This window comes from Dipodomys merriami, unplaced genomic scaffold (assembly GCF_024711535.1).
Source record: "Dipodomys merriami isolate MVZ:Mamm:240054 unplaced genomic scaffold, mDipMer1.0.p SCAF_16, whole genome shotgun sequence".
NCBI lineage: Eukaryota > Metazoa > Chordata > Mammalia > Rodentia > Heteromyidae > Dipodomys > Dipodomys merriami.
This window is the reverse complement of record NW_027202937.1, coordinates 6,567,572-6,593,676: the sequence shown is the minus strand read 5'-3', so window position 1 is coordinate 6,593,676 and position 26,105 is coordinate 6,567,572. Positions and strand designations below refer to the sequence as shown.

Genomic DNA, 26,105 nt, shown 5'->3' with positions numbered 1-26,105 from the left:
ATGAGTCGGGCAGGAGTGAGGACACAGGGGCAGCCATGGGAAGCCAGATCCTCAGAGCCCTCCCCAGGAGGGGGGGCAGGAGGAGGGAGGGAGAGAGCAGGGTCAGTGCCCAGACTCTTCCTCTCCGCCTCTTCTGCCAGCGCCTCCCACTGGCCAGTGCTGATCCACCCTCTGGGATAAGAACAGGCCGAGAGAGGAGTGGGTGATCTGAGAAGGGATTCGCTTCTGAACAATAGCCAGATGTACGCTAAGTCTTCATGAGAAGGTGTGTGGAGGGTGGCGGTGGAGAGAAGGATCTTCTCCCTGTGGCACCGGTTCGGGTGCTGAGGAAGGAAGGACAGGACCCCTCTTCTGCCTGGGGTGTGGCTTTGGGAAGGCGCAGATGACCCTGAGGCCTGGAGGAACGGGAAGATGGCGCCGGGCCGAGGAGGGCCCTCCCCCGGGGAAAGACATTGGGTGGTGCATTGGACATGAGGCCACAGGCTTCAGGCACGTCCCAGGGCAGCCAGGCCCCTGTCATTGGACCCTTCTAACAGAGGACTTGTGACTCTGAGGGGAGCCGATGAGGGAGAGTCTGGTCAGCCCACAGGAGCAGGCCTGAGTGCTGTAGGCCGCCGGCCGCCACCTCCACGCCTTCCACGGCCCCCTTTACCCACCAGCAGCGGATCTGCTGCTCACCAGCCGTCCCAGCCTCATTAGCTCTCCTGCTTCCTACCTGTTTGTTAGCTTAGCTCTAATTATAGGAGAGTCATAAAACGCTTTTAAAATAGCCTATCATTCACAATTCTTAGAAACTCTGGCAGGCATCTCCTCTAAGTCATGTTGAGCCTGGGAGCTTTAATGGCAGGCTGGGGTTGCCAACGGCAGACTGAGGCTCGGCCCCGGAGTGGTGCTGGCAAACGTGGCATCATTACATCCGTCTCCGGCCACAGGGCCTCTGTTATGACTGTGCTGTTTGGTTTGGTTTGGTTGGTGCCGGTACTGGGGCTTGAACTCGGAGCCTGGAGCTCTGACTTGGCTTTTTCACTCAAAGCTGGTGCCCTAGCCTGTCTTGACTTCCACCCCTCACGGCCGCTTTGGGGACAGCACCTCCCTGAATCTCAGCATCCTCATCTGTGAAATGGGGCCCTGTGGTCCCTCCCAGCTGCCTCGGTTGCTATGGTGCAGGAACTAATGGATTCGCTAGCAGCCCTCCGCCATGCTGAGTGCCTGTGTCCATGTGGACGGGCACCAGTAGCTTGAGTTCAGACGCCGTGGCAGCTTCTGGGGGTGGGGGAGTGTTTAATTGGGGGTTTTTATTTCCAGCACCAGGGGCTGGCTTAATGAAATAGTCCTGGGCCTCCTGGCAAGTGGCCACCCAGTTGCCTCCGGTGTAGACAACATTGAGCCAAATGACTGGCAGCTCCTCCCAGCCAGATAAGGCTGGGCTGATAAGCAGCGCCTACCACCCTGCCTCCAGCCTAGACAGGTGTCTGGGGACCACAGGGTAACCAGGAACCAGCCCTGGCTTTTAATATTTAATGCTAATGAAGAATAACTGATGGGCACTTGTGCAAGCTGGCTGAGCTTCCTAGGGATAACTGGCCCCTTGACTGTGTGCCAGGAATGCACACATCTGTGCACATTCACATACTCTAGCTGGCCCTGGCCCTGGCTGCCAGGAGTCCACATTGACACGCATGTCAGGGAATCCAACCCCGGAGGAGAGGCAGAGGAGGAGAAATAGTAGTACAGGATCATTGTTGACTTCTCAGCAAGCCTGGCTGCTACCGTTTGACCTATGCAGTTAGACACCTAAGAGTTAGACTCCTGACTCTGCTGTATGGTCCGGGGCAAACTACTGGGCTTTTTGGAGCCTCAGTTTCTTTATCTGTAAAATGGGTTTCACCGTGTCTACCGCACAAACATGTTCAACACCCAGTAGGTGATCAAACATGAACGGGTGATGGACAAGGCTTGGATACCTGCAATTGTGGAGTGCCCACGGTATACAGGCCGTGGTATAGAGCAGCCGCGCTGCTGGGGGCTGGCTGTTTGTGTGTTAGGATCTCCCTCTCTGTGTCCTCTCCCTTCCTGTCCATCCCCAGCCCCTCCCCTTCCTCTTCCTCCTCCTTCCCATCCAGACTGTTGCCAGAGCCGGTGGCGTTGACACCAGTTTCATTCCCCACAGGGTCGGGCCAGGTCCAGATTAGTGTTCTTGGGAAATCCATAGCCCAAGACTCAACCCTGGTCCAGGAATTTCAGGCATCTCTGCAGCAGATAAGAGAGGCATGTGGGGGCCCGGGAAGAGCTCTTCAAGTTGCTAAAATGAGACTGACTGTATCCCCTTCTCTGCCTTTGTCCGTGCCCGACTTTGCTCTTCCACAGATATGGGGGCTGTCCATGCGCCACTCGCTGTTATTCCCAGGGTGGGCAGTTTCAAGTTTGTGTTTCTCTTCCAAGTGAGGACTCTGTTTAAAACGCAAGTTCTTCCAGAAGTAGTAACAGCTGAAGGTGATTTGTTACTGTGGACCCCGACATCTGTCATCTCCAGAAGGACCTGGTTCCGTTTGTTCGTGAAAGGAAGGCAACCCACGCTGGGTGATGGGTGAGGGGGGTGGCTGGGGAAGGACCGGGTGCTGAGAAATGGGCAGTTAGAGTCCTTGTATTAGAAGGCTGCCTGGGAGCAGGGGGAGGACTGCGGGGTAGGCCCTGGGTTTCCCACAGCCCCCAACACACGTCAGCCTTTCCTTATTGCTAATCTCGCCATCCAGAAATCTAACCATGGTCTTTTCGCCATGCTTTCTTTCTCTCTCACACTTGTGCCTGCCTCCTATAGCTAGGAACTTGGTCTTCATAGTCTTTTGTGAGTCTTTTGGCCTCTGTTCCCTGGTGTCGGAGTTGAGTTCCCTTGCAGGGAGCAAGCGTGAAGAAGCACTTTGTCCCAACTACAAGAGCATACTTTCCTCCCTTCTCATCAAACCTGAGCAGCCCCCTCCCAGCCACGCCTGTCCCTGAGCAGGGTGGTGTGGGGCATGATGGGAGATGGCCACAGCTGGATGCTCAGGTAGCTGCAGTGGGCAAGGTCCATCTGTCCCCCACGTTTCCTGGGCCTGTGTTTTTTTGGGGGGTCCAGTTGTGGGGCCTAAACTCTGGGCCTGGGCATTGTCCCTCAGCTCTTAAGCTCAAGGCTAGCGCTCTACCACTTGAGCCACAGCGCCACTCCTGGCTTTTTTCTTTTTGCTTATGTGGTGCTGAGGAATCGAACCCAGGGCCTCAGGCATGCAAGGCAAGTGCTCAACCACTGAGCCACCTTCCCAGCCCCTCCTGGGCCTGTGTTTGGTCCCTGCTGCTTTGCATAGTTTCTATTCCTCTCTTAGGACTTCTTGTTTTCCCCCATGGTGTTTGTACTAGTGGCTGCACCTTCTCCCTCCGATTGTGAGCTCCAGCTCACAATGGTTTCTTTCTGAGAAGGCTGTCTTCATCTCCAGCGTATGATTGGGGAAGCTTTGTCTCCCCACCTTTGAAGGGAGAACTTCCGAGGGCATTTCCTTGTCTCCACACCAGGACATTATGTGTTCCCCTTAGAATATTCTGTCTTTGAAGGAAAGTTTGTCTCCTCTCTCAGATTGGGGCTCTCTGAGGCAGGCATTCGCTTGCTCCTTAGGAGTTCAGCACTGGGATTGTTCTTGGGTCTTCTTCTGACAGAGCATGAGAAGAAAATGACCCTAGGTTGGGACAGTCAGAAATGTTTAGCTACCTTGGGTTTGAACCCAGGGCCTTTCTCTGTCTTGCTACACAGGTACTCCACCACTTGCGCTAGGCCTCCAGCCTGGCAGGACAGCTTCTGTTTAACCCCAAGCATTGTCAGTTATATGATTTGACACTGGGGTTAGGAGAGGAATCTGGACTACTCCTATCTCATTTAAAAGATACGGATTACCAAGGCTCTGGTGGTTCACACCTGTAATTCTAGCTACTAAAGGAGGCTGAGATCTGAGGGTTGCGGTTCAAAGCCAGCACAGGCAGGAAAGTCCCCAAGAGACTGTTATCTGCAGTTAACCACTCAAAAACCAGAAGTGGAGCTGTGGCTCAAGTGGTAGAACCCTAGCCTTGAGCACAAAGAGGCTCAGGGACAGCGCCTACGCCCTGAGTTCAAGCCCCACAAACAATACACAAAAAGATACAGATTTATCTAACTGTGTTTCTGGGTGCCCAAGAAGAAAAGCTGAGGGCGGCTAGGTGACCCTCACCTCAGTGACTCCCTGTCCAGTCCCTGGGCCATCGAGGTGTATCATGAGCCATGGCCTGAGGGCCATAGAAGGACTCAAAGTCATGTGTCACATGATGGGACAGCCACGTATGTTTCAGTGGTGGGCACTGGCCATGTGCTTATAGAAGTAATTTTATATGGGCCACAAATGATTTTTAAATCTTTTTTTATAATTAAAAAAATTATCTTTAATTGTACAAAGGGGTTTCAATTCAACCTGCCAATTTATGAGCGCAGTGCATCTTAATGAAGGATGTCATAAATTTCCAAATGGCCCTTGGCAGGAGGGAAAAAATGGGGGATGGGGGAGAGGGTTTCATCCTTGGTTTTGTGGTATGAGAGGAAGGCCGCCCAGAAGTGTGTGTGTGTGAGTGTGAGTGTGTGTGTGTGTGTGTGAGTGTGTGTGTGTGTGAGTGCGCGCGCGCACATGCATGCACTTGTACGGGGGGATGTGCACCAGCGTGGCAGGGTTAGTTCTGTTGGGGGGAGCAGGGGTGCAGCTCCGGAGGAGGAGGGGTGAGGAGGGACTCTCACCAATCCTCAGCCATCTCACGCGCTCTCCCCAGTGCTGCAGGGCCACGTGTACAGGTTCTGCACGGCGGAGGGCCTCTGGCTGCACAGGGACAACTCCAGCCTGCCCTGGAGGGACCTGTCCGAGTGCGAGGAGTCCAAGCGAGGGGAGAAGGTGAGCGGAGGAGAGAGGAGGTCTCTGAGCCCGCAGGGACGGGCAGGGCTTCTGACTCCTGGGACCAGAGACCCTGGCTCTTGATGGGCCTCGTTGTGGTCACCCCCTGCCCCCGTGGGGCACGGGCCGTGCTCTGTGATCCAGGGTGGCGTGCACTGCGCCTCTCTCTGGCCCTGGGCCTCCAAACCATCTCGTGGGCCCTTCTCATCTTTGACTCTGGAATCCCCAGCGGGGCCTGGCCCGGTGCCCACCTGAGTCCCCGTGTCCCGGAGACGGGAGGCCACGGGCTGTGTCACCGACGCCGTGTCCCTGTGTGCACACAGAGCTCCCCTGAGGAGCAGCTCCTGTCCCTTTACATCATCTACACGGTGGGCTACGCGCTGTCCTTCTCTGCCCTGGTCATCGCCTCGGCCATCCTCCTGGGCTTCAGGTAAGGGGGTGGGAACCCCAGGGGGGCGCTTCAGCCTCACCTGAGCCTCAGGTCCCTTCCTCTGGACCGCCGCAGAGCGGGGCTGAAAACACGGGGCACAACTCCGTATGCACAGTCTAATCTCTGCGTGTGTGTGCAGACTGCAAAAGAAGGAGAAGGAGGGATGGGGGAGGGGGAAAGACAAACCATTCTTGCCCTCACTCTGGGTGGCAGGATCATGGGGAAATCTTGAGAAATCCTCTCACGTGAACAGGGGTCACTTAAATCATCAGTGGGATTTTAGAGATCTTGGGGATGGGAGATTTTGCTCTCTTTGGAGCTTGATAACCCTAGTGGAAAAGTTCTTCCTTAGGTCTAACCTAGACTAGCAGCTGGGGAGTCACCTCTGTCTACCTTTCTAGTGTTAGAGGAGTGAGGCTCAGGGACAGGAAGAATTCTGAAGGCAGGGGCCACATCAGGACACCACTAAGGCCCTGGGCTCAGTCAGTGCTCTAGTGCATGGTAGTAAGTGTGGACACCACCCAGTCTTAGAAATAAAATAGCCCAAGCCGGGCGCTGGTGGCTCACGCCTGTAATCCTAGCTACTCAGGAGGCTGAGATCTGAGGATCGCGGTTCAAAGCCAGCCCGGGCAGGAGAGACCGTGAGACTCCTATCTCCAATGTACCACCAGAAAACCGGAAGTGGCACTGTAGCTCAAGTGGTAGAGCGCTCGCCTTGAGCTGAAGAGCTGAGGGACAGCGCCCAGGCCCAGAGTTCAAGCCCATGACTGACAAAAAAAAAAAAAGAAATAAAATAGCCCAGGAAGTTTATCCCACCAGGCCCTGCTCCCTACCCCCCACCCCCAGCCCTCCGCAGAAAGCGCCTAATTCCCACTCCATTCCAAATCTGGTTAGCACATTTCTGTGTCCCTGTAAAAATGCAAAGCATGGAGCCAAGAGCGGGTGGCTTACGCCTATAATTCTAAGTATAAGAAGAGGCTGAGATCTGAGGATCATGGTTTGAAACCAGCTCTGGCAGAGAAGTCAGCAGCAAAAAAGTTGGAAGTGGAGCTATGGCTCAAGAGGTGGAGAGCCAACTTTGAATGAAAAAGGGTATTGGTAAGAGTGTGAGGCCTGAGTTCAAGTCTTAGTGGGAGAACACAAAATAACACAAGAGCTGGGTTTTGCCTGTAATCCTAGCTACTGAGATCTGAAGATCACAGTTCAAAGCCAGCCCAGGCAGGAAAGTCTGTGAGACTCTTTTATCTCCAGAAAACCAGAAGTGGCACTCACTCAAGTGGTAGAGTGCTCACCTTGAGCTGAAGAGCTCAGGTACAGATCCCAGGCCCAGAGTTCAAGCCCTACAACTGACAAAAACACAGAGCCTGGTTTTGTACATTTTGACAACATGTTGTCTACATGTATACAAAACTTTTGTCCCCCTCATGTTTTTGTGAGATTCATCCAGGAGGATAGACAAAGATAGCTTGATTAATATAAATCATCTGCTTCTGTATTCTGCTGTTCTAGAGGGGTTTGTTTACCTATCATCGTTTTGGTGGGTATTTGTTTTCTTTCTTTCTGAATGACAATCCTGTGGTAGTGAACGTCTCATCCACGTGCCTGGTGTTTCCAGAGCGCAGACAGTGAGTGGTAGAACTGGCACCTGCTTCTCCAGGTGACTTTGTTAGGTGTTGTTAAGTTGTTCTCCAAAGTGATTGATGCCTATTTGTTCGATTCCCTGCAGCAGATGAATGACAGTTCCCCTTGCTTCAGACACTCACCATTTTCAGAATTAAATGATGCCAGTCAGATGTGTGCACACCATCTCATTATGATTTCACTTGCCTGTCTCTGATTCCTAGAGGGCTCAGGCACTTTTCCCTGGTGTGGTTTAGGAGTTGTTCATTCATCTCCTTTGATTGTTTTTAGTGGTTAATGTGGTGCTTTCATGCACAGAAAAGTTCTGCATTTAAAATTTCTGTGTTTGCCGGGCGTCGGTGGCTCACGCCTGTAATCCTAGCTACTCAGGAGGCTGAGATCTGAGGATTGCGGTTCAAAGCCAGCCCGGGCAGGAGAGACCGTGAGACTCCTATCTCTAATAAACCACTAGAAAACCGGAAGTGGCGCTGTAGCTCAAGTGGTAGAGCACTCGCCTTGAGCTGAAGAGCTGAGGGACAGTGCCCAGGCCCAGAGTTCAAGCCCCACAACCGCCAAAAAAAAAAAAAAAAAAAAAAAAATTCTGTGTTTAAGACAAGCAGCCAGTGGCTTGTGCCTGTAATCCTAGCTACTTGGGAGGCCAAGAGCTGGTGATCTTGATTTGAAACCAGCCGAGGCAGGAAAGTCAATGAGATCCTTATCTCCAATTAAATCACAGAAAAAGCTAGAAGTGGTGCTGTAGCTCAAGTGGTAGAGCGCTAGCTTTGAGCAAAAGGAGCTTAGGGACAATGCTCAAGCCCAAAGTTCAAGGCCCAGACCCAGCAAAAAAAAAAAGAAAAACACCCTCATGTTTCCAGTTTGCCTTCTGTTTTCACTCTAAAGGATGGCGACATTATACCCCATACCTTCTGCATTCCTACCCTGGGCCTAGCCCCTTTCTGCCTGTGCACAGCCCAGAAGGATATAAGACACAGATCTTGTGAAGAAAAGCTCCATTGGGGAAATGGATCTTCACACATACATCTTTGTGGAAGACGATGCCATGGTGAATTAAGAATGTAGGTGGGAGGAAGATTGACAGCCTCGCTGGGCGCTTCAGGGAGAGTCAGGACGCCATTGGCTAGGAGGATGTTTTCATAAAACGATGTAGTAGGAAGCATTCTCAGAGCAAGATTGGAACTGGAAACACACCCCACGTGGGGGTTGGCCGGGGAGCCAGGGGTGTGGAATAGAACCGCTGGCCAGCTTGCCAGGGAAGGACCTGCTTTCTCCCTCAGACACTTGCACTGCACGCGGAACTCCATCCACCTGAACCTGTTCGCGTCCTTCATCCTGCGGGCGCTGTCTGTCTTCATCAAGGACGCCGCCCTGAAGTGGATGTACAGCACGGCCGCCCAGCAGCACCAGTGGGACGGGCTCCTCTCCTACCAGGTGAGCAGTTTGGCCACGAGGAGCCTGGGCAGGGATGGGCAGAAGGCAGGGCTGCCTCTACCCCTCCCCGAAGGCCCAGGACAGGGGCAAGCGTCAGAGCTGACCAGCCTTGGCCCTCACAGAGCCTCCGATCTCATAGGAGAGGCCGTCTTCTGATGGGAGAAGCAGTCTATTCTGGGGAACCCCTCCTTTGATGGGAAAGGCAATCTGCCTTGGGCAGACAGTCTGATGGGAGAAACAATCCACGTGGGAGGCTCCAGTCTAAGGGGGGAGACCCTAGACCCTAGGGAGTTTGCCGTGTAATGACAAAGGAGCACTCTTGGAAGACAGACCTGAGCTGCGATCGTAGCTCCGCCATTTTCTGGGCTGTATAATTTGGGAGCCTTTAGTCCACGTCTCTGAGGCTGGGCTTTGTCACTTGTGTGAGATAAAATACTTCCTTCCACTCACAAGAGGAGGAGGGTGGCGGGTGGGTGGGTAAAACACACATGGTTCGTGAGCAGCAGCCCTGGCATGACGCGCTTCCGACCTGCATTGGACAGCCAACCCGGGGTGAGAGGGAGAGGCTGGCTGGGCTGCCATCCTCACTAGACCCTTCCTCTGCCCCCAGGACTCTCTGGGCTGCCGCCTGGTGTTCCTGCTCATGCAGTACTGCGTGGCGGCCAACTACTACTGGCTGCTGGTGGAGGGCGTGTACTTGTACACGCTGCTGGCCTTCTCCGTGTTCTCGGAGCAGCGTGTCTTCAAGCTCTACCTGAGCATAGGCTGGGGTAAGGCCGAGGGGAGGGTCGCAGCTCTGAGCCCCTGTCTAACTTGGGACTGGGAACACACCGCTGAGCCAGGCCCCACAGGACGACCCTCCTGGTGACAGGACCCTCATGGGATTACACATACCCACCCCCCTCACCTGTGCCCTGACTCTCCTTTCATGGAAGCCCACGTCCCACCTGGCCAAATCTCCTCCCCACGCTGCCACTGGGACACACACCAGTAGAGGTTGTGGCTCTGTTGGTGAGAACCTGGGGGTCAGAGCCCCTCCCCCCTCCAGCCCGGAGGGGGGGGGGAGGGAAATGGGGGAGTCCCGGCTTCAAGGTGGGAGGGGATGGGGGATGTGCTGACATGTGATGAAGAAAGAAAACCCAGGGGCGTGGCCGGAGCCAGCCGGGGTCGGGGTTGGACCGCGGATGTGTCTGGAGCCCAGCTGGAAATGTTCTAGCCAAAAAAGTTGGCCAAGAACCATCGCGTCTTTTTTTTTTTTTTTTTGCTGGAACATTTCTGGTTGTGCTTCTGCCTCTCGCCACACCACGTGGGATTCCGATGCGGAGCAGGGCTGGGATTCCGGAGGGGCCCACGAGCTCAGGCCCCACAGAGAAACTGAGGCAGCAGCCCCCACAGGAGCGGCCAGTGACACTCCGCTGGCACTGAGTCTGAGAACAACACCTGCCTGCTCTCCTGCCCTCTCTGATTCGCTACAGACCCACCTCCCCTCTCCCCTCCCCCCGCATCTCCCCTCCCCCTGCACCTCCCCTCCCCCCTCACCTCCCCTCCCCTCCGCACCTCCCCTCCCCCCGCACCTCCCCTCCGCCTGCACCTCCCCTCCCCCTGCACCTCCCCTCCCCCCGCATCTCCCCTCCCCCCGCACCTCCCCTCCCCCTCCCCTCCCCTCCCCCCACACCTCCCCTCCCCCCGCACCTCCCCTCCCCCTGCACCTCCCCTCCCCCCGCACCTCCCCTCCCCCTGTACCTCCCCTCCCCCTGCACCTCCCCTCCCCCACCGCACCTCCCCTCCCCCCATACCTCAAGCTGTCCAGACCCCTGCTACCCCTTCCTCAACAGCCTCCTCTTTCCCATGCTGGTTCTTTCTTTAAGATTTTATAAAACTGTTCTTGGTCCAGGAATGTGCTAGAAGCATGCTCCCCTTCCCTCCCCACTACTTGTTCTCATCATGGCTGCTAGCCACCAATGCAGGAAGCTGCTCCAGACCTCATGCCCTGGCTTTGTCCTCTGCCCTCTCTGCCCCCTGCCCTGTCCTTGCATTCACTGTTTGTTCCTGGTGTTTTTAGCCTCCCTGTAGAAGAGTAGCTCTGCCCAGATTTCAGTGTGGCCAGCACCTAGGAACGCCAGGACCCACAGAGGGACAGGACCTTAAAGCACAGCAGGCACCGCACCCCAGGCTCCTGGGCCTTCTGCCTCCTGCCTGCCATACACAGGCCTCCGCCCATGCGCATTCCTCCAGCCCCCTTCAGGGCCCATCAAGTCTCTGACAGGTGGCTTGTGCACAGGCCTGGCTTCTGCACACACATCCTTGATTCTCTCCTTCTACACCTTCTGCCCTCCTCCCCCAGCACCTGCCCCTACCCCCTGACACCCCCCTTCCCTCCTGCCTAGCAGCCAGTCAGGCAGGTGCAGCTGGAGATGCCTACATCTCCCTGAGGGTGGGTGCAGAGGCACGTCACAGGAAGGAGAGTCCTCAGGGTGCGGGGTGTATGTGTGGTGAGGGGACAGTGTCTGTCCATTCTGGGAAATAGCATCAGCACTGTTAGCGCCTGTCACCATAGCAACCTGAGGGCAGGACCAATCAGGGATGTGAGCGATGTGTGCAGAAGAACAAGGTGGTGGGAAAGGGCTGGTAGAGACACACAGCTCTGGAGATCTCTGAGTGGGAAATGGGGGGACAGGGAACAATAGTCCCTTGTACCCCACCTCACACCTGGGCTCAGACTCAGGGATACCCTTCCCTATGCAGCAAGGCTTTTCTTTTTAGGAATTAGGGTGGGGAAAGATAGACATGGAAAGAAGAAACAGGGGTCCAAGGGTTCTTCTGCAATGCTAGGAGATGTCATCCACGTTACGATGGTCAGGGATGGACTTGAGCTTTGTGCACAGCAGAGGAACTAAAATGAGGATTCCAGCATGGCTGGGCAGGGGGGTGGTGAGGGCACCCCATAAGGTGCAGTAACTTCTGCTGCAGTCCACCAGCAGTTGGGTGCTCAGAAACTGCAAAGCAAGGAGGTGAGTGATGGATTGGGGTGCTAGGTTTGCCTCGCACTGAAGTCTGTGAAGTCTGTGCAGCTGTCATCCGGGGTTGCTGGGAGCTACTTCCAAGGTCACTGCAGAAGTCCTTTGCTGGGGCCTCCTTTGGACCTCTGGGTAGGCTGAGTGTCCTCATGGCACACCAAGTGTTTTTCCCCAGAGTAAATGGAGACAGACAGACAGACACAGAGATAAAGAGGAATCAAGACAAACTGCAGGGTGACCTGTGTTACTGGCCACACAAACCAATCCTGAGGGAGCGCGGACCACATGAGTTGGCGATCGTGGGGGACTGGCTGCCACGTCAGCCACTTGCCAGCCAGGTTGTTGGCTTTGTATTGCTATCGTGAGATGCCTGAAGTAAATAACTTACAAAGAGAAAAGGCTTGTTTAGCTCATTTTCTGGAGTTTGCATCCTGTGTCAAGCTTTGCTGTGTGTCCAGCACACAGGAGCAGCTGGACTATAGAGGTCTCTCAAAGGAAGAGTCCAGGACGTGTGTGTGTGTGTGTGTGTGTGTGTGTGTGTGTGTGTGTGTGTGTGTGTGTGTGTGTGTGTGTGTGAAAGAGGGAGAGAGAGAGAGAGGAGAGCGTGAACGTGTGTGCATGCGTACTTCCTGCTGCCTGACTTCTCCCAAGCACCCAGACCAGCCTAGAAACATATTTGGGGGCAGACAAGAAGAGGGGGGGTAGATGAGTGAGGGGTGTGGCCAGGCCTGTGTGCCCCGTGGCTGTGACAGTGGCCTGCCAGCGCCCTCCCTTTGTGTCTCCCTCTCTCCTCTTAGGTGTTCCCCTGCTGTTTGTCATCCCCTGGGGCATTGTCAAGTATCTCTATGAGGATGAGGGGTGAGTGTCTTGCTGTGTGTGTGTGGGGGGGTACTGCGGTCCCCATCCTCAAAGCCCAGGGGGTTCTTCAACCTCAGAACATCAATTGGGAGGAGACACCAGGGGACCAGAAACTTAATTTGTGACTTTCCAGGTCCCCCCTTCCCTGCCCCTTCTTCTGCCCCTGCCCTGGGATGGTGTGGTGGCAGGTGGCCCATGGCATCCTCTGCATGGAACCCCCCCCCCCCGAAGTGAAGTGTCTTGTTTCGTGTAAAATATGCTGGAAGCACACAGCTCCATGAGAGGCTAGTTGGGGACTGTGTGTGACCATGTACTGGGGATGAGTGTGTGTGTGTGTGCACGTGCACGCGTCTAGGCTTGTGGGGCTGGTTGTTGGGTAGCTGCGGTGGCTTTGGGTGGCAGGCCCTCTGTCTTTTCTGCCCTGAGCTCTGGACGCATTTGTGCCTCTCATGTTCTCCCTCCCCAGCTGTTGGACCAGAAACTCTAACATGAACTACTGGCTCATTATCAGACTGCCCATTCTGTTTGCCATCGGGGTGAGTCACGGTGTGGGACCCATGGGAGCGCGGGCTGGGGTCTGGGTGAGAGGGGAGGGAGGGAGGATCCCAGCCTCCTTCCCACGCGCTCCGCAGGTGAACTTCCTCATCTTCATCCGAGTCATTTGCATCGTTGTGTCTAAACTGAAGGCCAATCTCATGTGCAAGACGGATATCAAATGCAGGTGACCGGAGCCGGCTGGCTCTGCGGGGCCCCTCCATCCTCCCCAACAGCAGAGAACAATCCTGGCATGCGTAGCATGGAGCTGCGTGACCCTGTCTTCACCCAGGCCAGGCCTGAGACTCCCTCTCCCCAGGCTTTTCCTTCAGCCTGTCTTGGATCAAACGCTGGGTTTCTGGAGCCTTGAGCTCTATCCTTCCCACCAAGCATCTTGTCTCAGGAGAAGAATCCATCACCCAGCCAGAGGAAGCGGGGAGGGTTCTGAGGGGGAGGGGAGTCCAGGCTTGAGGCCCAGAATGACTCCACGGGTCTTCCCATGCCCTCCCCTGTTCCCCCAGGCTTGCCAAGTCCACCCTGACGCTCATCCCCCTGCTGGGGACCCACGAGGTCATCTTTGCCTTCGTGATGGATGAGCATGCGCGGGGGACCCTGCGTTTCATCAAGCTGTTCACGGAGCTCTCCTTCACCTCCTTCCAGGTGACTCGCAGCCCGGGAGAGGAGCATGGGAACTCTGGAGTTGGGGGGTGGGGATGAGGAGAGAGCCAGCTTCATAGATGGGAAAGACAGGCAGAAGCTGGGGGAGCGGCCCATGCCCAGTCGCGGGATAGAAGCAGTGCCACAGGTAGCACCCCAGACATCCTGACACCCCAGCCCGTCTTGTCTGTAAGTCTGTAAGAGAGAGGTCCGCGGTTTATATACCAGTGCAACGCACTGCACTGGTGAGCAATATCACCCTTGCATTACAGTGCAGGAAACAGGCTCAGAAATGTTGCAGCCAGATTGACCGGGATCACGTAGCTTCGAAGCAAACCCGACCTCTCAGCTAGCCTTAGGTGCCACTGTAGGGGTGTAGGAACACAAGAAACTGACCTCAGCCCCTCAGAGTGTTGTAGGGTGCCCCAAGCGTGGGGGCTCACGTGGGTGCACTCACCTACCCAGAGAACCCAGTTCTGGAGCTCTGGGAATGACATGAGGCCCGCCCGGGGTGGATTCTGGGCCTTCATGAGATCAGGCATCCTCAAGAAACGGAAACAGCAAAGGTTTTGAAGCACCGAGTAAGGGGCCTCTTACTCCTCAGAAAGGAAATCAGAAGGGAACACTTCCCTGGCTCAGTCTGGGAAGTTGAGGGGCGGGGCCAGTGTTGAAGTTCCCAAGCACTTCCTCCCGGCCAGGTGCCTCCCTCCTGCTCACGTACCTCTTGCTTCCAGGGGCTGATGGTGGCCATCTTGTACTGCTTTGTCAACAATGAGGTAAGATACTGCCACTGTCTGGGGCATAGCTGTGCCCATGGGAACTCCCAGCGGCCTTTTTGGCCAACACCCCCACATAACCCACTGCAGCCTAGGATTGGGGACACATCTTGTTTGGGTATTGCATGCATGCCTCCCTTCCTGTCTCAGCCCTTATCTATAAGACAGGGGTAAAAACCCCTATTAAGTAAACCCCTATTAAGCGTGCCAATGGTGGGAAATGGAGCCGGCCTGAGAATAAGACCTTCCTCCAGCTGGGTGTTGCTAAAGGCCCGTTCCATCCCACTTGGCATGGGGAAATATGTTCTTCTATCTCATGGATGCTCAGGAAACAACAGTTCTTCTGTTTCCTTCCAAAATCTAGAGTTTCCCAGGGACAAAGGGCATTACAGAGGAAGTGAGGCAGGGCAAGAGGGAGGAGAGGAGAGTTTTTCCCCTTTTACAAGGTCTCCGCCAGCTTCCAGCTTCCAGCTTCCCTGAACTGGGGTGTGGGGTGTGGGGTGTGGGGTGTGGGGTGTGTGTGTGTGTGTGTGTGTGTGTGTGTGTGTGTGTGTGTGTGTGTGTGTGTGTGTGTGTGTGTGTGTGTGTGTGTGTTGGTCCTGGGGCTTATGGGGTGTGTGTGTGTGTGTGTGTGTGTGTGTTGGTCCTGGGGCTTAAACTCAGGGCGTGGGGCCCTTGAGACACAGCTCCATTCTAGCTTTTTGGTGGCTAATTGGAGATGAGCCTCACAGACTTTCCTGCCATGGCTGACTGGCTGTGGACCACGATCCTCAGATCTCAGCTTCCTGAGTAGCGAGGATGACAAGCGTGAGCCACTGGTCCCTGCCTGGGAGCACGTGACCTTCAGATCTCTAAAAAGTGAGGGAGACCGTGTTTCCGTTGTGTCTTCTGCATGCAATGTGTGCACTTGTTTTATGATAGCCAGTCCTGTGCATCAGACATTCCCCTATACCACAGAGAGAGAGAAATATGGGTTGGAAAGGTGAAAGGCTAGCCCCAGATGAGTCCTCATAAAGAAGCTGGTGTGGACTTTGGGGGACCGGCTCTGCGGGGCAGCCTCCCTTCAGGAATGCTTCTGAGCTGGAGCGGGGATGAGCGCCGGCCAGGAGCTCTGACGCTGGCGTTGCCGGCCCGGCAGAGCTGAGTCCCTGGGGGAGTGTCTCCCTGAGGAGACACTGAGGCACCTTGCTGCCACCCCGCCAACTCGAGGCCTTGTCTTCCCTTCTCCTGCCCATGTGTTTGTAGAGTCTCTCCTGTCTCCTTCTCCTGACTCCATCCTCCAAACCCAGCCAGCCAGCACCTCCCTCCTCTCCCGTCAGCCATGGCTGGCCCAGCTTTGTAAGGAGGGAGGGCTGGGCACACATGCCTGCTCTGCCCCTGGCAGAGCACTTGACCCTGAATCCCCAGCATTGCATTTTCCTGGCCAGACCTATCTAACTACAGGCCTCTCAGCGGGCTGGTCCCACCGGTCTAGGAGACCCCATTCAGAAGATGGGGGGGTTCTATCTCTTTCCCATCTACTGCCCACTCCCTTTAAGCCTGCCCCAGTGTCTCTTCCCGCTCTAGTATCTCCAGACGCCACTCCAACACCGGTTCACAAGGCACACAGTAGCTCTTGGGCTGAGGCCTCTGCCCACAGAGCCAAAGTTGCCATGGTAATGCCAGGTACTTAGGACTCGAAAAGATGGCCTGAGAATTGTGCTATTGTGGCTGTCAAGGCCTGTGCCTGCTTCCAGTAGGCAGAGAGCAGGAGCAGGGGCAGGTGCCTGGAGAGGGGTCTATGGGACCTCAGGTCTGAGGGCCAACACAAGTGGACTCAGGAGCCATGAATGCCTGGCTGTGTGACTCAGGGCAAATCACTACCTCCTGCGCCTCCTCTCCCCGGGTGTGAGCGAGGGTCACTGAAGTGTGGCATGGTGGCTGACCAGGAAGGGGGCTCAGGGCATGTTAGCTGGGCTGCAGAGCTCAGGGGACAAGGAGGATGTGAGGTCAGACCAGGAGAAAGTCCTGGGCCAGGCCGGGGTCCAGGGATCCATGCTGACTTACTTGATTTTCAAATTTGAAAGATCAGTGAAGTCAGGTGCCCATCCATGTACTCGTCCCTTTATCTGACTCTTTTTTTTTTTTTTTGTCGGTCGTGGGGCTTGAACTCTGGGCTTGGGTGCTGTCCCTCAGCTCTTCAGCTCAAGGCGAGCGCTCTACCACTTGAGCCACAGCGCCACTTCCGGTTTTCTGGTGGTTTATTGGAGATAGGAGTCTCACGGTCTCTCCTGCCCGGGCTGGCTTTGAACCGCGATCCTCAGATCTCAGCCTCCTGAGTAGCTAGGATTACAGGCGTGAGCCACCAGCGCCCGGCTTATCTGACTCATTTAAACCCAGTGAGTGAGTTCCTGGTGCAGGGATACACAAAGGAGGAAGACATGATCCCAGCCACATCTCACCCTCAAGGAGACCCCCTGTTAACAGGGGAAAGGAAACATGGCTGGGGACAAGTAGAGCCTTAAGAGCTGTTGTAGGCAAGGGACCAATCATTAAGAGCTGGGCCCTGAAGCCAGGTTCAATCTAGGTTCAACCTGGGCCAAGTCCTAGGGAAGATGTTTAAGAACTCTGAGCCAGCTGCGCACCAGATGCTCATGCATGTAATCTCAGCTATTTAAGAAGGCTGAGATCTAGGGATGGGTTCAAAACTCTTTGGGACTCTTTATATCTGATAAGCCAGCAAAGAGCCATAGGTGGAGGTGTGGCTGAGGTAGTAGAGCTTTAGCCTTGAGCAGACAAGCCAAGTAAAGCCCCGAATTCAAATCCTGGTTCCCACACACAGAAAAAGCAAACAAAAATCCTCTGTGTCTCTCTGTTTCATTTCTATGCGGAGAATGAAAGGGGACTAAGGAAATCGATGGGAAATGCTAGGTCCTTGCATAACGCTTCTTAAGGGTAATTGTGATTATAGGAGCCACCATGGAGGTTCAGAACAAAGTGCCAAGGGAGCTGGAAGCAGGCCAGAACTAAATCCAGCTGCTGCCCCTGTGGCTTCTTTAGTTTACTATCATTACCTGCATCCCCGGTACGAGGCTGTGGGAGAAGATTGCAGATGTGCAATCTGCAGATGTGCAAACGGAGGTCACCCTCTGTCTCAATGTCCCCTGTCAGCTGCCTGATTGTTGAGCCGGGCAACAGGATGCTGGCCATGGGGAATATCTGCTCAGTCTCCTTCCCTCCCCCGCCTGGACCTGGGCTCCCAGATGCTGCCCAGGATACCAGGCCGTCCTGCCAGGCAGGGTCTGGGCGATCTCACTCAGCTTGACTCAGAGCAGAAGTTCTTTTAAGGGATGGCATGCGGCCACACCAGGCGTCTTGCTGGGCTTAGCGAGCTGGGTGACAGAGGAGGAGAAGGGCTGTTTGGGCAGGAGCCGGAGGAGAGATTGGCTGAGAGCCCCTGAACTCCCAACTGCCGGCTCTCCTAGTAGTTTGGTTTTGAGACGAATGGAAGCCCCGACAAGGCTGGGGCAAGATTAAGGGACATCAAGCCCGGCACCAGTGGCTCACACCACTCAGGAGGCTGAGATCTGAGGGTCATGGTTCAAAGCCAGCCAGGGCAGGAAAGTCTGTAAAACTCTTTTTTTTTGTTTTGTTTTGTTTTGTTTTTTGTTTTTTTTTGGGTCTGGTCGTGGGGCCTGAACTCTGGGCCTGGGCGCTGTCCCTCAGCTCTTCAGCTCAAGGCTAGCGCTCTATCACTTGAGCCACAGCGCCACTTCCGGCTTTTTTCTTTTTGCTTATGTGGTGCTGAGGAATCAAACCCAGGGCCTCATGCATGCAAGGCAAGCACTCTACCACTGAGCCACCTTCCCAGCCCCGCCTGTGAAACTCTTAACTCCAATTAATCAACCACAAAACTGGAAGTGGCACTGTGTCTCAAGTGGTAGAGCACTCACCTTGAGCTGAAGAGCTGAGGGACAGCGCCCAGGCCCAGAGTTCAAGTCCCATGACTGACAGAAGAAAAAGGGGGGGGACATCAAGAAAGAAGGCTCTTTTCTTTTTCCTCCTCCTCTTCCTCCTCCTCCTCCTCCTCCTCCTCCTCCCCTTCCCCCTCCCCCTCTCCCTCCCCCTTACCCCCCCCTCCTCCTCCTCCTCCTCCTCTTCCTCCTCCTCCTCCTTCTTTTCCTATTGTGCCTGTTCTGGGGCTTGAACTCAGGTTGGATGCTGCCCCTGAGTTTGCTTGCTCAAGGCTTAGCATTCTACCATTTGAACCACAGCTCCACTTCCAACTTCTTTGGTGGCTAACAAGATGAGAGTCTCATGGACTTTCCTGCCCTGTCTAGCTTCAAATAGCAGTCCTCAGATCTCAGCATCCTTAGTAGCTAGGATTACTACGGGAGGGAGCCACTGGTGTCAGGTGATAAGGCTCTTCTGTGATCCAGAGACACCTCCCGCCCACCCCCCACCCCGCCCCCCTGTTGGCCCAGCACAGTGGGAATCCTGGTTGGCTGAGTTCATCGGGATTGTCTGCCTCTTTGGTGTTCACTGCAGTCTCTGCTTGGGATTGGTTGAGAGCCAGGCAGGGAAGCCCTGGGCCACAGTTACCTCTGCCACCCTCAATGTGGTGGGTGGGTGGGGATTGGAGGAGCGGCCTCAGGGCTGGAGTTTAGACCGTGGGGGAGGGCTAGGGATGAGCCCTCCATCAAAGAGCCTGTTCTAAACCCACACTCCTCTTATGTCTCCTCGCTCTCATTCCCTTCTGTGATGGATTGTCAGAGGTACTTAGCTGAATCAGAATTTAGAGATGGAAAAGGCCAATTAGGTCACCAAGCCCATCCTCTCTCCTGAGGAGAGGCAGAAGATCAGAGACAACAATAAACAATTTTATTGCGATATTCATTTTAGGCGCCCGAAGGCCTTGACTTGTGTCTCTTTATAATGCAGCGGATTTTTCCCCCTTCCCCACTAATGTAATAACAGGGCTATTCTATGGGCGGTCAGTTGGCATCGGTGCCTTTTGTTTCTCTCCTTGTTTCCCCTCGGAAGGTCCAGATGGAGTTTCGGAAGAGCTGGGAGCGCTGGCGACTCGAGCATCTGCACATGCAGAGGGACAGCAGCATGAAGCCCCTCAAATGTCCCACCAGCAGCCTGAGCAGCGGGGGCACCGTGGGGAGCAGCGTGTACGCAGCCACCTGCCAGGCCTCCTGCAGCTGAGCCCCGGCCCTGCCCTTCCTGTGGTCCTTGTCAAAGCAAGCCATCCCAGGTGGGAGAGACCCTCCCAGGGACAGGGGAGAGACACCCACACCTACATCCCCGCTTTCCCTCCTCCACCCCATCAGACGGGCAGATGGACAGGGCCTCCTGGGATCCTGGACGCATTTTCTCTGAGGAGAAGCAGCCGGCTAATTTGATCACGGTGGCAGGAGGAGAGGAAAAAATGACTTGAGCTAAAAAAGAGGAAGGCTTCTTCCTGTTAAGTCACAAGGCCCTTGGGGTTCCCCCCACCCCGCCACCTAGACAGAACAGCAAATCAACCCCAGACTCAAGCTTAAACTCAAGGTCAATGGCTTATTAGTGGGGTCATGGCTTGCAAGAGGAGGTTGTTCTGCAAGAGGCCGGTGTAACCTCCGTCCAACACAGCACTTTGCCGCGTGAGCCAGCTCTGCCCGCATCCGCCTGGGGTGCCCACCCTGTCTGCCTTCTTCAGGGAGGCTCTCCGCGTCTGGGTTGCTTGTTTTCATCACCCTTCTGCTCAGTTCCTCCCCGGGAGGGCTGTGCTTGGGCCACTGGTAGCAGCTGTTTCTGGAAACGGCTGTGTGTGGTACCAAGAATGCCATGATGGTCTTCCCTGGCTGGCACCCCACTTCTGGCTGTTGGAATGACTCTGCTGTCTGCTTCCACCATGCCCAGGGGATCAGGGCAAGCCCACCAGCTGGGGCGCCCGCCCTGGAACACTCGTTCCCAGGCCTTTCTAATGATGCTGGGGGTTCCAGGGAGGCTCATCTAGGGACGTGTAAGAACATCCCCCGCTGTGGGAGTAGATTTCCCGCCATGGCTGGAATGGGGGAGGCACGGGGGGCGGGGGGATGAAGAGAGCTATCGCCCCCCCGTGGGAATCTCAAATGGAAGTTTGGGTACACCCTATAACCTCAGAGAAAGCTAATGAGACCTAGCCCATGTCAGTACAACTCCCACCCTCCGCCTTCAGAATACACACACATGCACGCACGCATGCACACACACACACACACACACTGGGAGTGTGTGTATCTCTTACTACTTTTCCTTTATTTCTGTGAGTAGTCTGTGTGCAAATGTGCCATTCTGACTTCTCCCACCTGCTCAAAACAAGAACTCAATCATGTTTGCTGTGCTGATGTTTGGGGGAGTGGGGCAGTAATTAATTTGATTCACCCACACTTTGAGCTAATTAATGTTTGTCCTGCTGCCAGCCTCTCATAAGTAATGAGTAGCACAAAGGGTGGACGGGGGGAAAATTATCTATTAATCCTGTCCCAAGCCATGGGAAGGAAGCAGACAAGTAAGCAGCATGACAGAGACAGGAAGGCAGCCATCATCAGGAAGCCAAGGAAGTTTCTAGAGCAGGAGAGGACCTCCTGGAGTCAAGGGCTAAGGGAGGGGCTTGGGTGGATTCACTTGTGCGGTGATCTTCCTCCTCCTGTTTACACCAGACACATCCTCCTCTGCTCCTCAGAAAAGACGTGGTGTACTGGGAGAATAATAATGGCACATAAAACACATCAAGCAGAAAATTCCTTAGCCTTCAGTCTCAGTGAAGTGTTGGGTCTGTGTTAATAGGGAAGTGCAGCCAGGTTGTCTCTGACCCAGACCGTGAGGCAGGTAAGCAGGGAGGAGGGGGAGGACACCAGGGAAGCCTTCCCACTATCATCACACACTTGCAAAAAGTTCTGTCTGGGAGCAGCTGGAAGACGTGAGCTGCGGGGTTGGTGTCACTACAGCTGGGGTTCAAGAACCTCAGTTTGGGGTCGAACTTTTATCATTAAGTAGTTGTACAAAGCGGTTACTGTTCAGCATGACAAGTTAATAAGTACAACACATCGTGATCCATTTCACCTTCTCATCACCCATCTCTTCCAATCCACCCCCCCCTTCCGGTTCCCTGGCTTCACAGGATACACACACACTGTTCTACCTGCTTCCTCTCTTCAGACACACCCCCACCCCCACCATGGAATGATTTTTGAGGATTGTTAGTACATCACACAAAGGCCAAGAAAAAGATAGATGCATAGAATCTTACAGAAACGACCTGTCAAGGGGGAAAAAGCACTCATTGATCAACCAGACAATCTGGCTTAAACTCTTTTGTTCTTTGCCCAGCTGGAACCAGTGGTTCCCAGTGTGGGGACCCATGCCCTTTCCATGCTGAGGAATCCAGTCTTAGATGCATAACAAATGCAATGAAAGGAGTCTTCCCTGTTCCCAAACCTGTGCTATTAATATGCATGTGGTTCGTTCTAAACTCCCTTGGAGCTATTCCCAAACTTGCCTAAGCTAAATATAGCTCCCACAGGCAGGTCTGGGAATGGTCGATGACAAGTATATTCTGAAATTCCACTAGCTGTTTACATGCCTAGTCAGCCTAAGCCTCTGGATTGCTCAGAACTCTGGCCTGCTCCAGTCCCAGGGCTACTATACTAGCCAAAGGCTGCAGGCCCTGATTGGCTTTTGCACTCTGAAGGCTGGTGTGAGTGGCATCTGACTTCAGTACTCTGGCCAGCTCCCTGGAACTTAGGAGGGACTTCCTTAGATTCTGTCAACTCCTCTCCGCCCTTTGTCTGAGCAGCTACATCTCAGAACTTCACAAGTCACACTGCCAAATTGTCTTCTCTGTAAACTGGCTTTCTGGATGGCAGGCATGAATTGGGTGGCTTCACGGCCACCTCTAGCCCACAACTTAATGGAGTTCTGGGTGACCCAGGGGCAGAAAAGATCTTGAAGACTTCTAGTCTGATCCACAGCAGCAAGGAGTAACACTGGCATGGGCCACAGGCTCTGCTGCAGAACTAGCTGCCCATTCCAATGAGGCCTTTGGGAAGGACGAGGGCAAAGGTACATGGGCATTCGACATGTGCTAAGTGGAGGTCAGCACAGATACATCAGGTGGTGCAAGCAGCACCCCTCTGGTAATTTACACTGGCAAGAGGAGGGAAAGATATGGTTTATGTTCTCTTCTAATACCTCATTCATCTTTGTCTTAAAGTTAGAAAACAAAAGTCACACTAATGGCATGTGAGCTATTTTGGATAAGCAAATCCAGCACACTTTATGGGATTAGCTTCATTTTTGTTTTGTTTAGGTCTCGTGTGTGTGTGTGTGTGTGTGTGTGTGTGTGTGTGTGTGTGTTTGAAAAGTTGTGCTTCTAGCCACACAGAAATATACTAAAAAGAACCCAAAAGAGGTCTTGAACTTCCCCTTCACCTCTCTAGTACTTCCCTGTACGTGGAGGAGACTGGCAAAAAAGAACGGAACCATAGCCACCTAGTCAGGATAGCACAGTGGCATGAATGGCAAGTGGAGTCCATGAGCATCTACATCCTGAGAGGCTTGCCTTCATCAGAGCTGCTGAGAGGCCAATTTCCTCTTCCTATGCCTTCCCTTGTCTGTCTGTCTTCCACCCCGAGAGAACTGTGTGTGTGTGTGTGTGTGTGTGTGTGTGTGTGTGTGTGTGTGTGTGTGTGTGTGTGTGTGTGTGTGTGTGTGTGTGTGTGTGTGCGTGCGCGTGCAGCATCCTGGGCCTTCCAGCATAAAGGGCATGATGCATGATGAGTCGAATCATCACCTCTGCCGGCTGAGTAGCGCAGGGATGAGGAGGGCTCAGGGTCTGAATGCTAGATGCTTCCTTTCCATGCGCACACAAGCCTCCTATTATGGCTAATTCCTACGACGTGCTCAGGGAAGGCAAAATATATTCCAAAGGTTTATTTTCCCTCCATGGAATTTATTCTAATCTACAATGCTGACCCTGCTTTTGGCTCTCAGGAGGTAAATAGTACACACACAAGATATGTAGGCTTACTCTGTCTGCTAGGATGGCTAGATGAATGACATTCTAAATATTCAGCAGAAACCAAATTAGCATCAACTCACTTATTTTTTTCCTTCCTTGCATGGCTGGAGTAAATTATTCTGGGAAAGAAAATATGAAAAAAAGAAAAGTGGGGCAGGGGAAGCATCTGTCAACATTACCAATGCCCCTACACCTACCCTGGACCTGCTGGCTGGAACCAGCCCTCTCCGAGCCCTCTCAGGAAGTGTGGTTAAGCAGTCTAATTTCAAACACTTTACTTAATGCCACAGTCTGTCTACAGTAGCTATAATTATTTCTACTCTGTCAATGGATACAGACTGGCAGGAAGCAGATAAGCGTAATGGTTTTCCAATAACCAAGTCTCCTGTGCTTTGCCTACATCTGAATCTCTCCGAGGACAGAGATTTCTTGTCTCTGCCAGTTTTTCAGGGCCTCATCTGTCATGCCTGTGCTCTTCCCGAATCCATCCCCCCTCTCTCCCTTCACTCCATCCCCATCCCCCATCTTTGAAGAGGTGACCCTGCTTTGCTAATAGCACAAATGCCATGCATTCAGCTGTGACCAATTTAGGGGTGCAGCCAGGGTTGAAAATAATGGACTACATTCCTTGGCACGGAGAGGCAGCCCATGGCTTGGAACCCCACATACACTGATTTTATGGACCCTTCCTGAGCAGGCCTGTCAAACCATCAGTAACCATTCAACCCAGACAATTTAGCAGGACTAATGTCAAAGCAATCAGAGAGAAAACAGACATATGTAAATGAGAATGTGGTCAGCCAAGAACTCCCTCTACCCCAATTCAGACTCTGGAGCAATGTCATAATTTGGGGGGAGGGCTGAAGGAGGGGAGAGCCTGGGAACCACTGAGGCCCTCACAGAAAGGGCAGAATTCACCCAGATGCCCTGGGATGGGTCTTGACAAATGGCTCACATGCAGCTTCCAAACCTGCAGTTCAAGCTTCCCACACTAACCACCACCATCCTTAAAGCAGGTGAACTTCAGTAAGCCATTCATTTCTGAGGGACTTGATGCAGATCTTGAAATGAATGTGGCTAGAGAGGGGAGCCACACTCTCACAAGAGATGAAGTCACCTTTCTGTCCCTCGGCGCCTGCGGGAGATGTTTGCTCTTCATGAATGTTTAAACAAGATCATTTTCATGCAATTCCTTCATGTATAAATTCATGTAAGATCCGGTCTGGGTCTGTGTGTGTAGCAAATGTGTGTGGTGTATAATTCTTTGTACAGTTGTGAACGGATGTGGGCTCTTTCCTTAATTTTGCTCTGTAAGTCAAATACAAGCCTGACGCTGCTGCATCTGTCTTGCTTTTTGGTAAAGGAGGTTTTCTGCAGTGTCAGCCCAGGTGACCCATGGTGCAGTAGGAGAACACAAAAGATGCCGTTTCCAGCCCAAGGAAAAGAGCTCTTGGCTCATTACTCACATCGAGATTTTCATCTTCAAAGCACTTACCAAGTACTAATTTATCCACTGCAGCCTTTCTACAGGACGGCAGTACCATTTAATTAGAGAAGTTGGGTGGTCGAGTGGCTTACACAATGACTGATGGCCAAATGGATGTGTATTCTAATTCTGCTCATTCATCTGCTCTCCCCTGTCTAAATGAACTCAGTCCATTAAATCCATTTAAAGAAAAAACAAGTCATAAAAGCTTGAGACTTGTTTACAAAGCAGCCACAGAGTGTGAATGGAGCCGCTGTTTAGAGATTCAGCTTCAGAGAAATAAACTTTCCTGTAATTTCAATAATCACTAGCCCCCTGGTTTGCAGCTCATCCTTATAAGAAAACAGGAATTGCAGATTCCCCCCCTAGTAATTCCCTTGGGTATTTGGGATTATTGCTATTTGAAGATCACTGTATTTATTTGAAGATTTATCTTTAACATCCCCTCCCACCCTCTTTTTGGTGCCAGTCATGGGGCTTAAACTCAGGGCCTGTCTGGGTACTGTCTCTGAGCTTCTTGAACTCAAGGCTAGTACTCTACTACTTGAACTCCACTTCTGGCTTTCTGGGGGTGTGGGGGGAGGTGCGAGACTCACAGGCTTTTCTGCCCGGCCTCCAACCACAATCCTCAGATCTCAGCCTTCTGAGTCACGGGGATTACTGGTGTGAGCCACCAGCGCCTGGCTCCCTTCTCCCCCACCCCTCTTGTTTAGATGGAGTTCCAGAAACTGTCTTTGTGATCCTAAGAATTCTCACGGTGAGAGGAAGTTACCAGTTGTGCCAACCCTTGGATTTGCATCTTATTTGCATTCCTGGTTCTCTGACCCAGTCTGGCTTTGGACCTCATTCACTCCCCAGGTGACATCCTCACCTGTCTGTGTCCCTCCTCTGCCACTCAGCGGGAGCAAATTCTAGGTATCTCTCGCCATCCAGAAAAACATCTGGCCAAATGGAGTAGCCAGTAGCCACCCCCACATTTCTAGGAAGGGGGACACCCAGCACAAATGCATAAATGTTCTGATCTTGCACTCTGGCTTAGTAAGGTTTGCATCCCACCAGAGAGAGGGAGCCAGGAGCCAGCCACCCCAACTCTGAGGAGTCCCAGCCCTGCAGAGACAAATGAGAATTAACCTCCAGACTCATGTCGAAGTGTAAGATCCAGTCAGTGCCTGCGCACCTGCACCCACTGCTGCTCCACAAGGTGCTGGGCAGGAGCTCAGCCTGTCCCCGTGTCACGCACACTGGCTTGGAGACCCCTAGACACTCCTCTATTGTCTCCAGATCCTAGGCATTATCTATCACATGAAGTGCAG

The 26,105-nt window shown here is 53.6% G+C and overlaps 1 protein-coding gene across 1 annotated transcript in view; it reads left to right on the top strand.

The window, feature by feature from the left end:
• Window positions 1-24,626, top strand: part of Glp1r (glucagon like peptide 1 receptor) — a 35,434-nt gene extending 10,808 nt beyond the window's left edge. The window contains exons 4-13 of the mRNA XM_070023838.1: window positions 4,819-4,937; window positions 5,261-5,367; window positions 8,283-8,436; window positions 9,047-9,206; window positions 12,251-12,311; window positions 12,778-12,847; window positions 12,944-13,032; window positions 13,367-13,505; window positions 14,237-14,278; window positions 19,301-24,626. Coding sequence (XP_069879939.1) covers window positions 4,819-4,937; window positions 5,261-5,367; window positions 8,283-8,436; window positions 9,047-9,206; window positions 12,251-12,311; window positions 12,778-12,847; window positions 12,944-13,032; window positions 13,367-13,505; window positions 14,237-14,278; window positions 19,301-19,468 — 1,109 coding nt within the window. The 3' untranslated portion in view covers window positions 19,469-24,626. The remainder of the gene's footprint in view (window positions 1-4,818; window positions 4,938-5,260; window positions 5,368-8,282; window positions 8,437-9,046; window positions 9,207-12,250; window positions 12,312-12,777; window positions 12,848-12,943; window positions 13,033-13,366; window positions 13,506-14,236; window positions 14,279-19,300) is intronic.
• The last annotated feature ends 1,479 nt before the right edge of the window (window positions 24,627-26,105 follow it).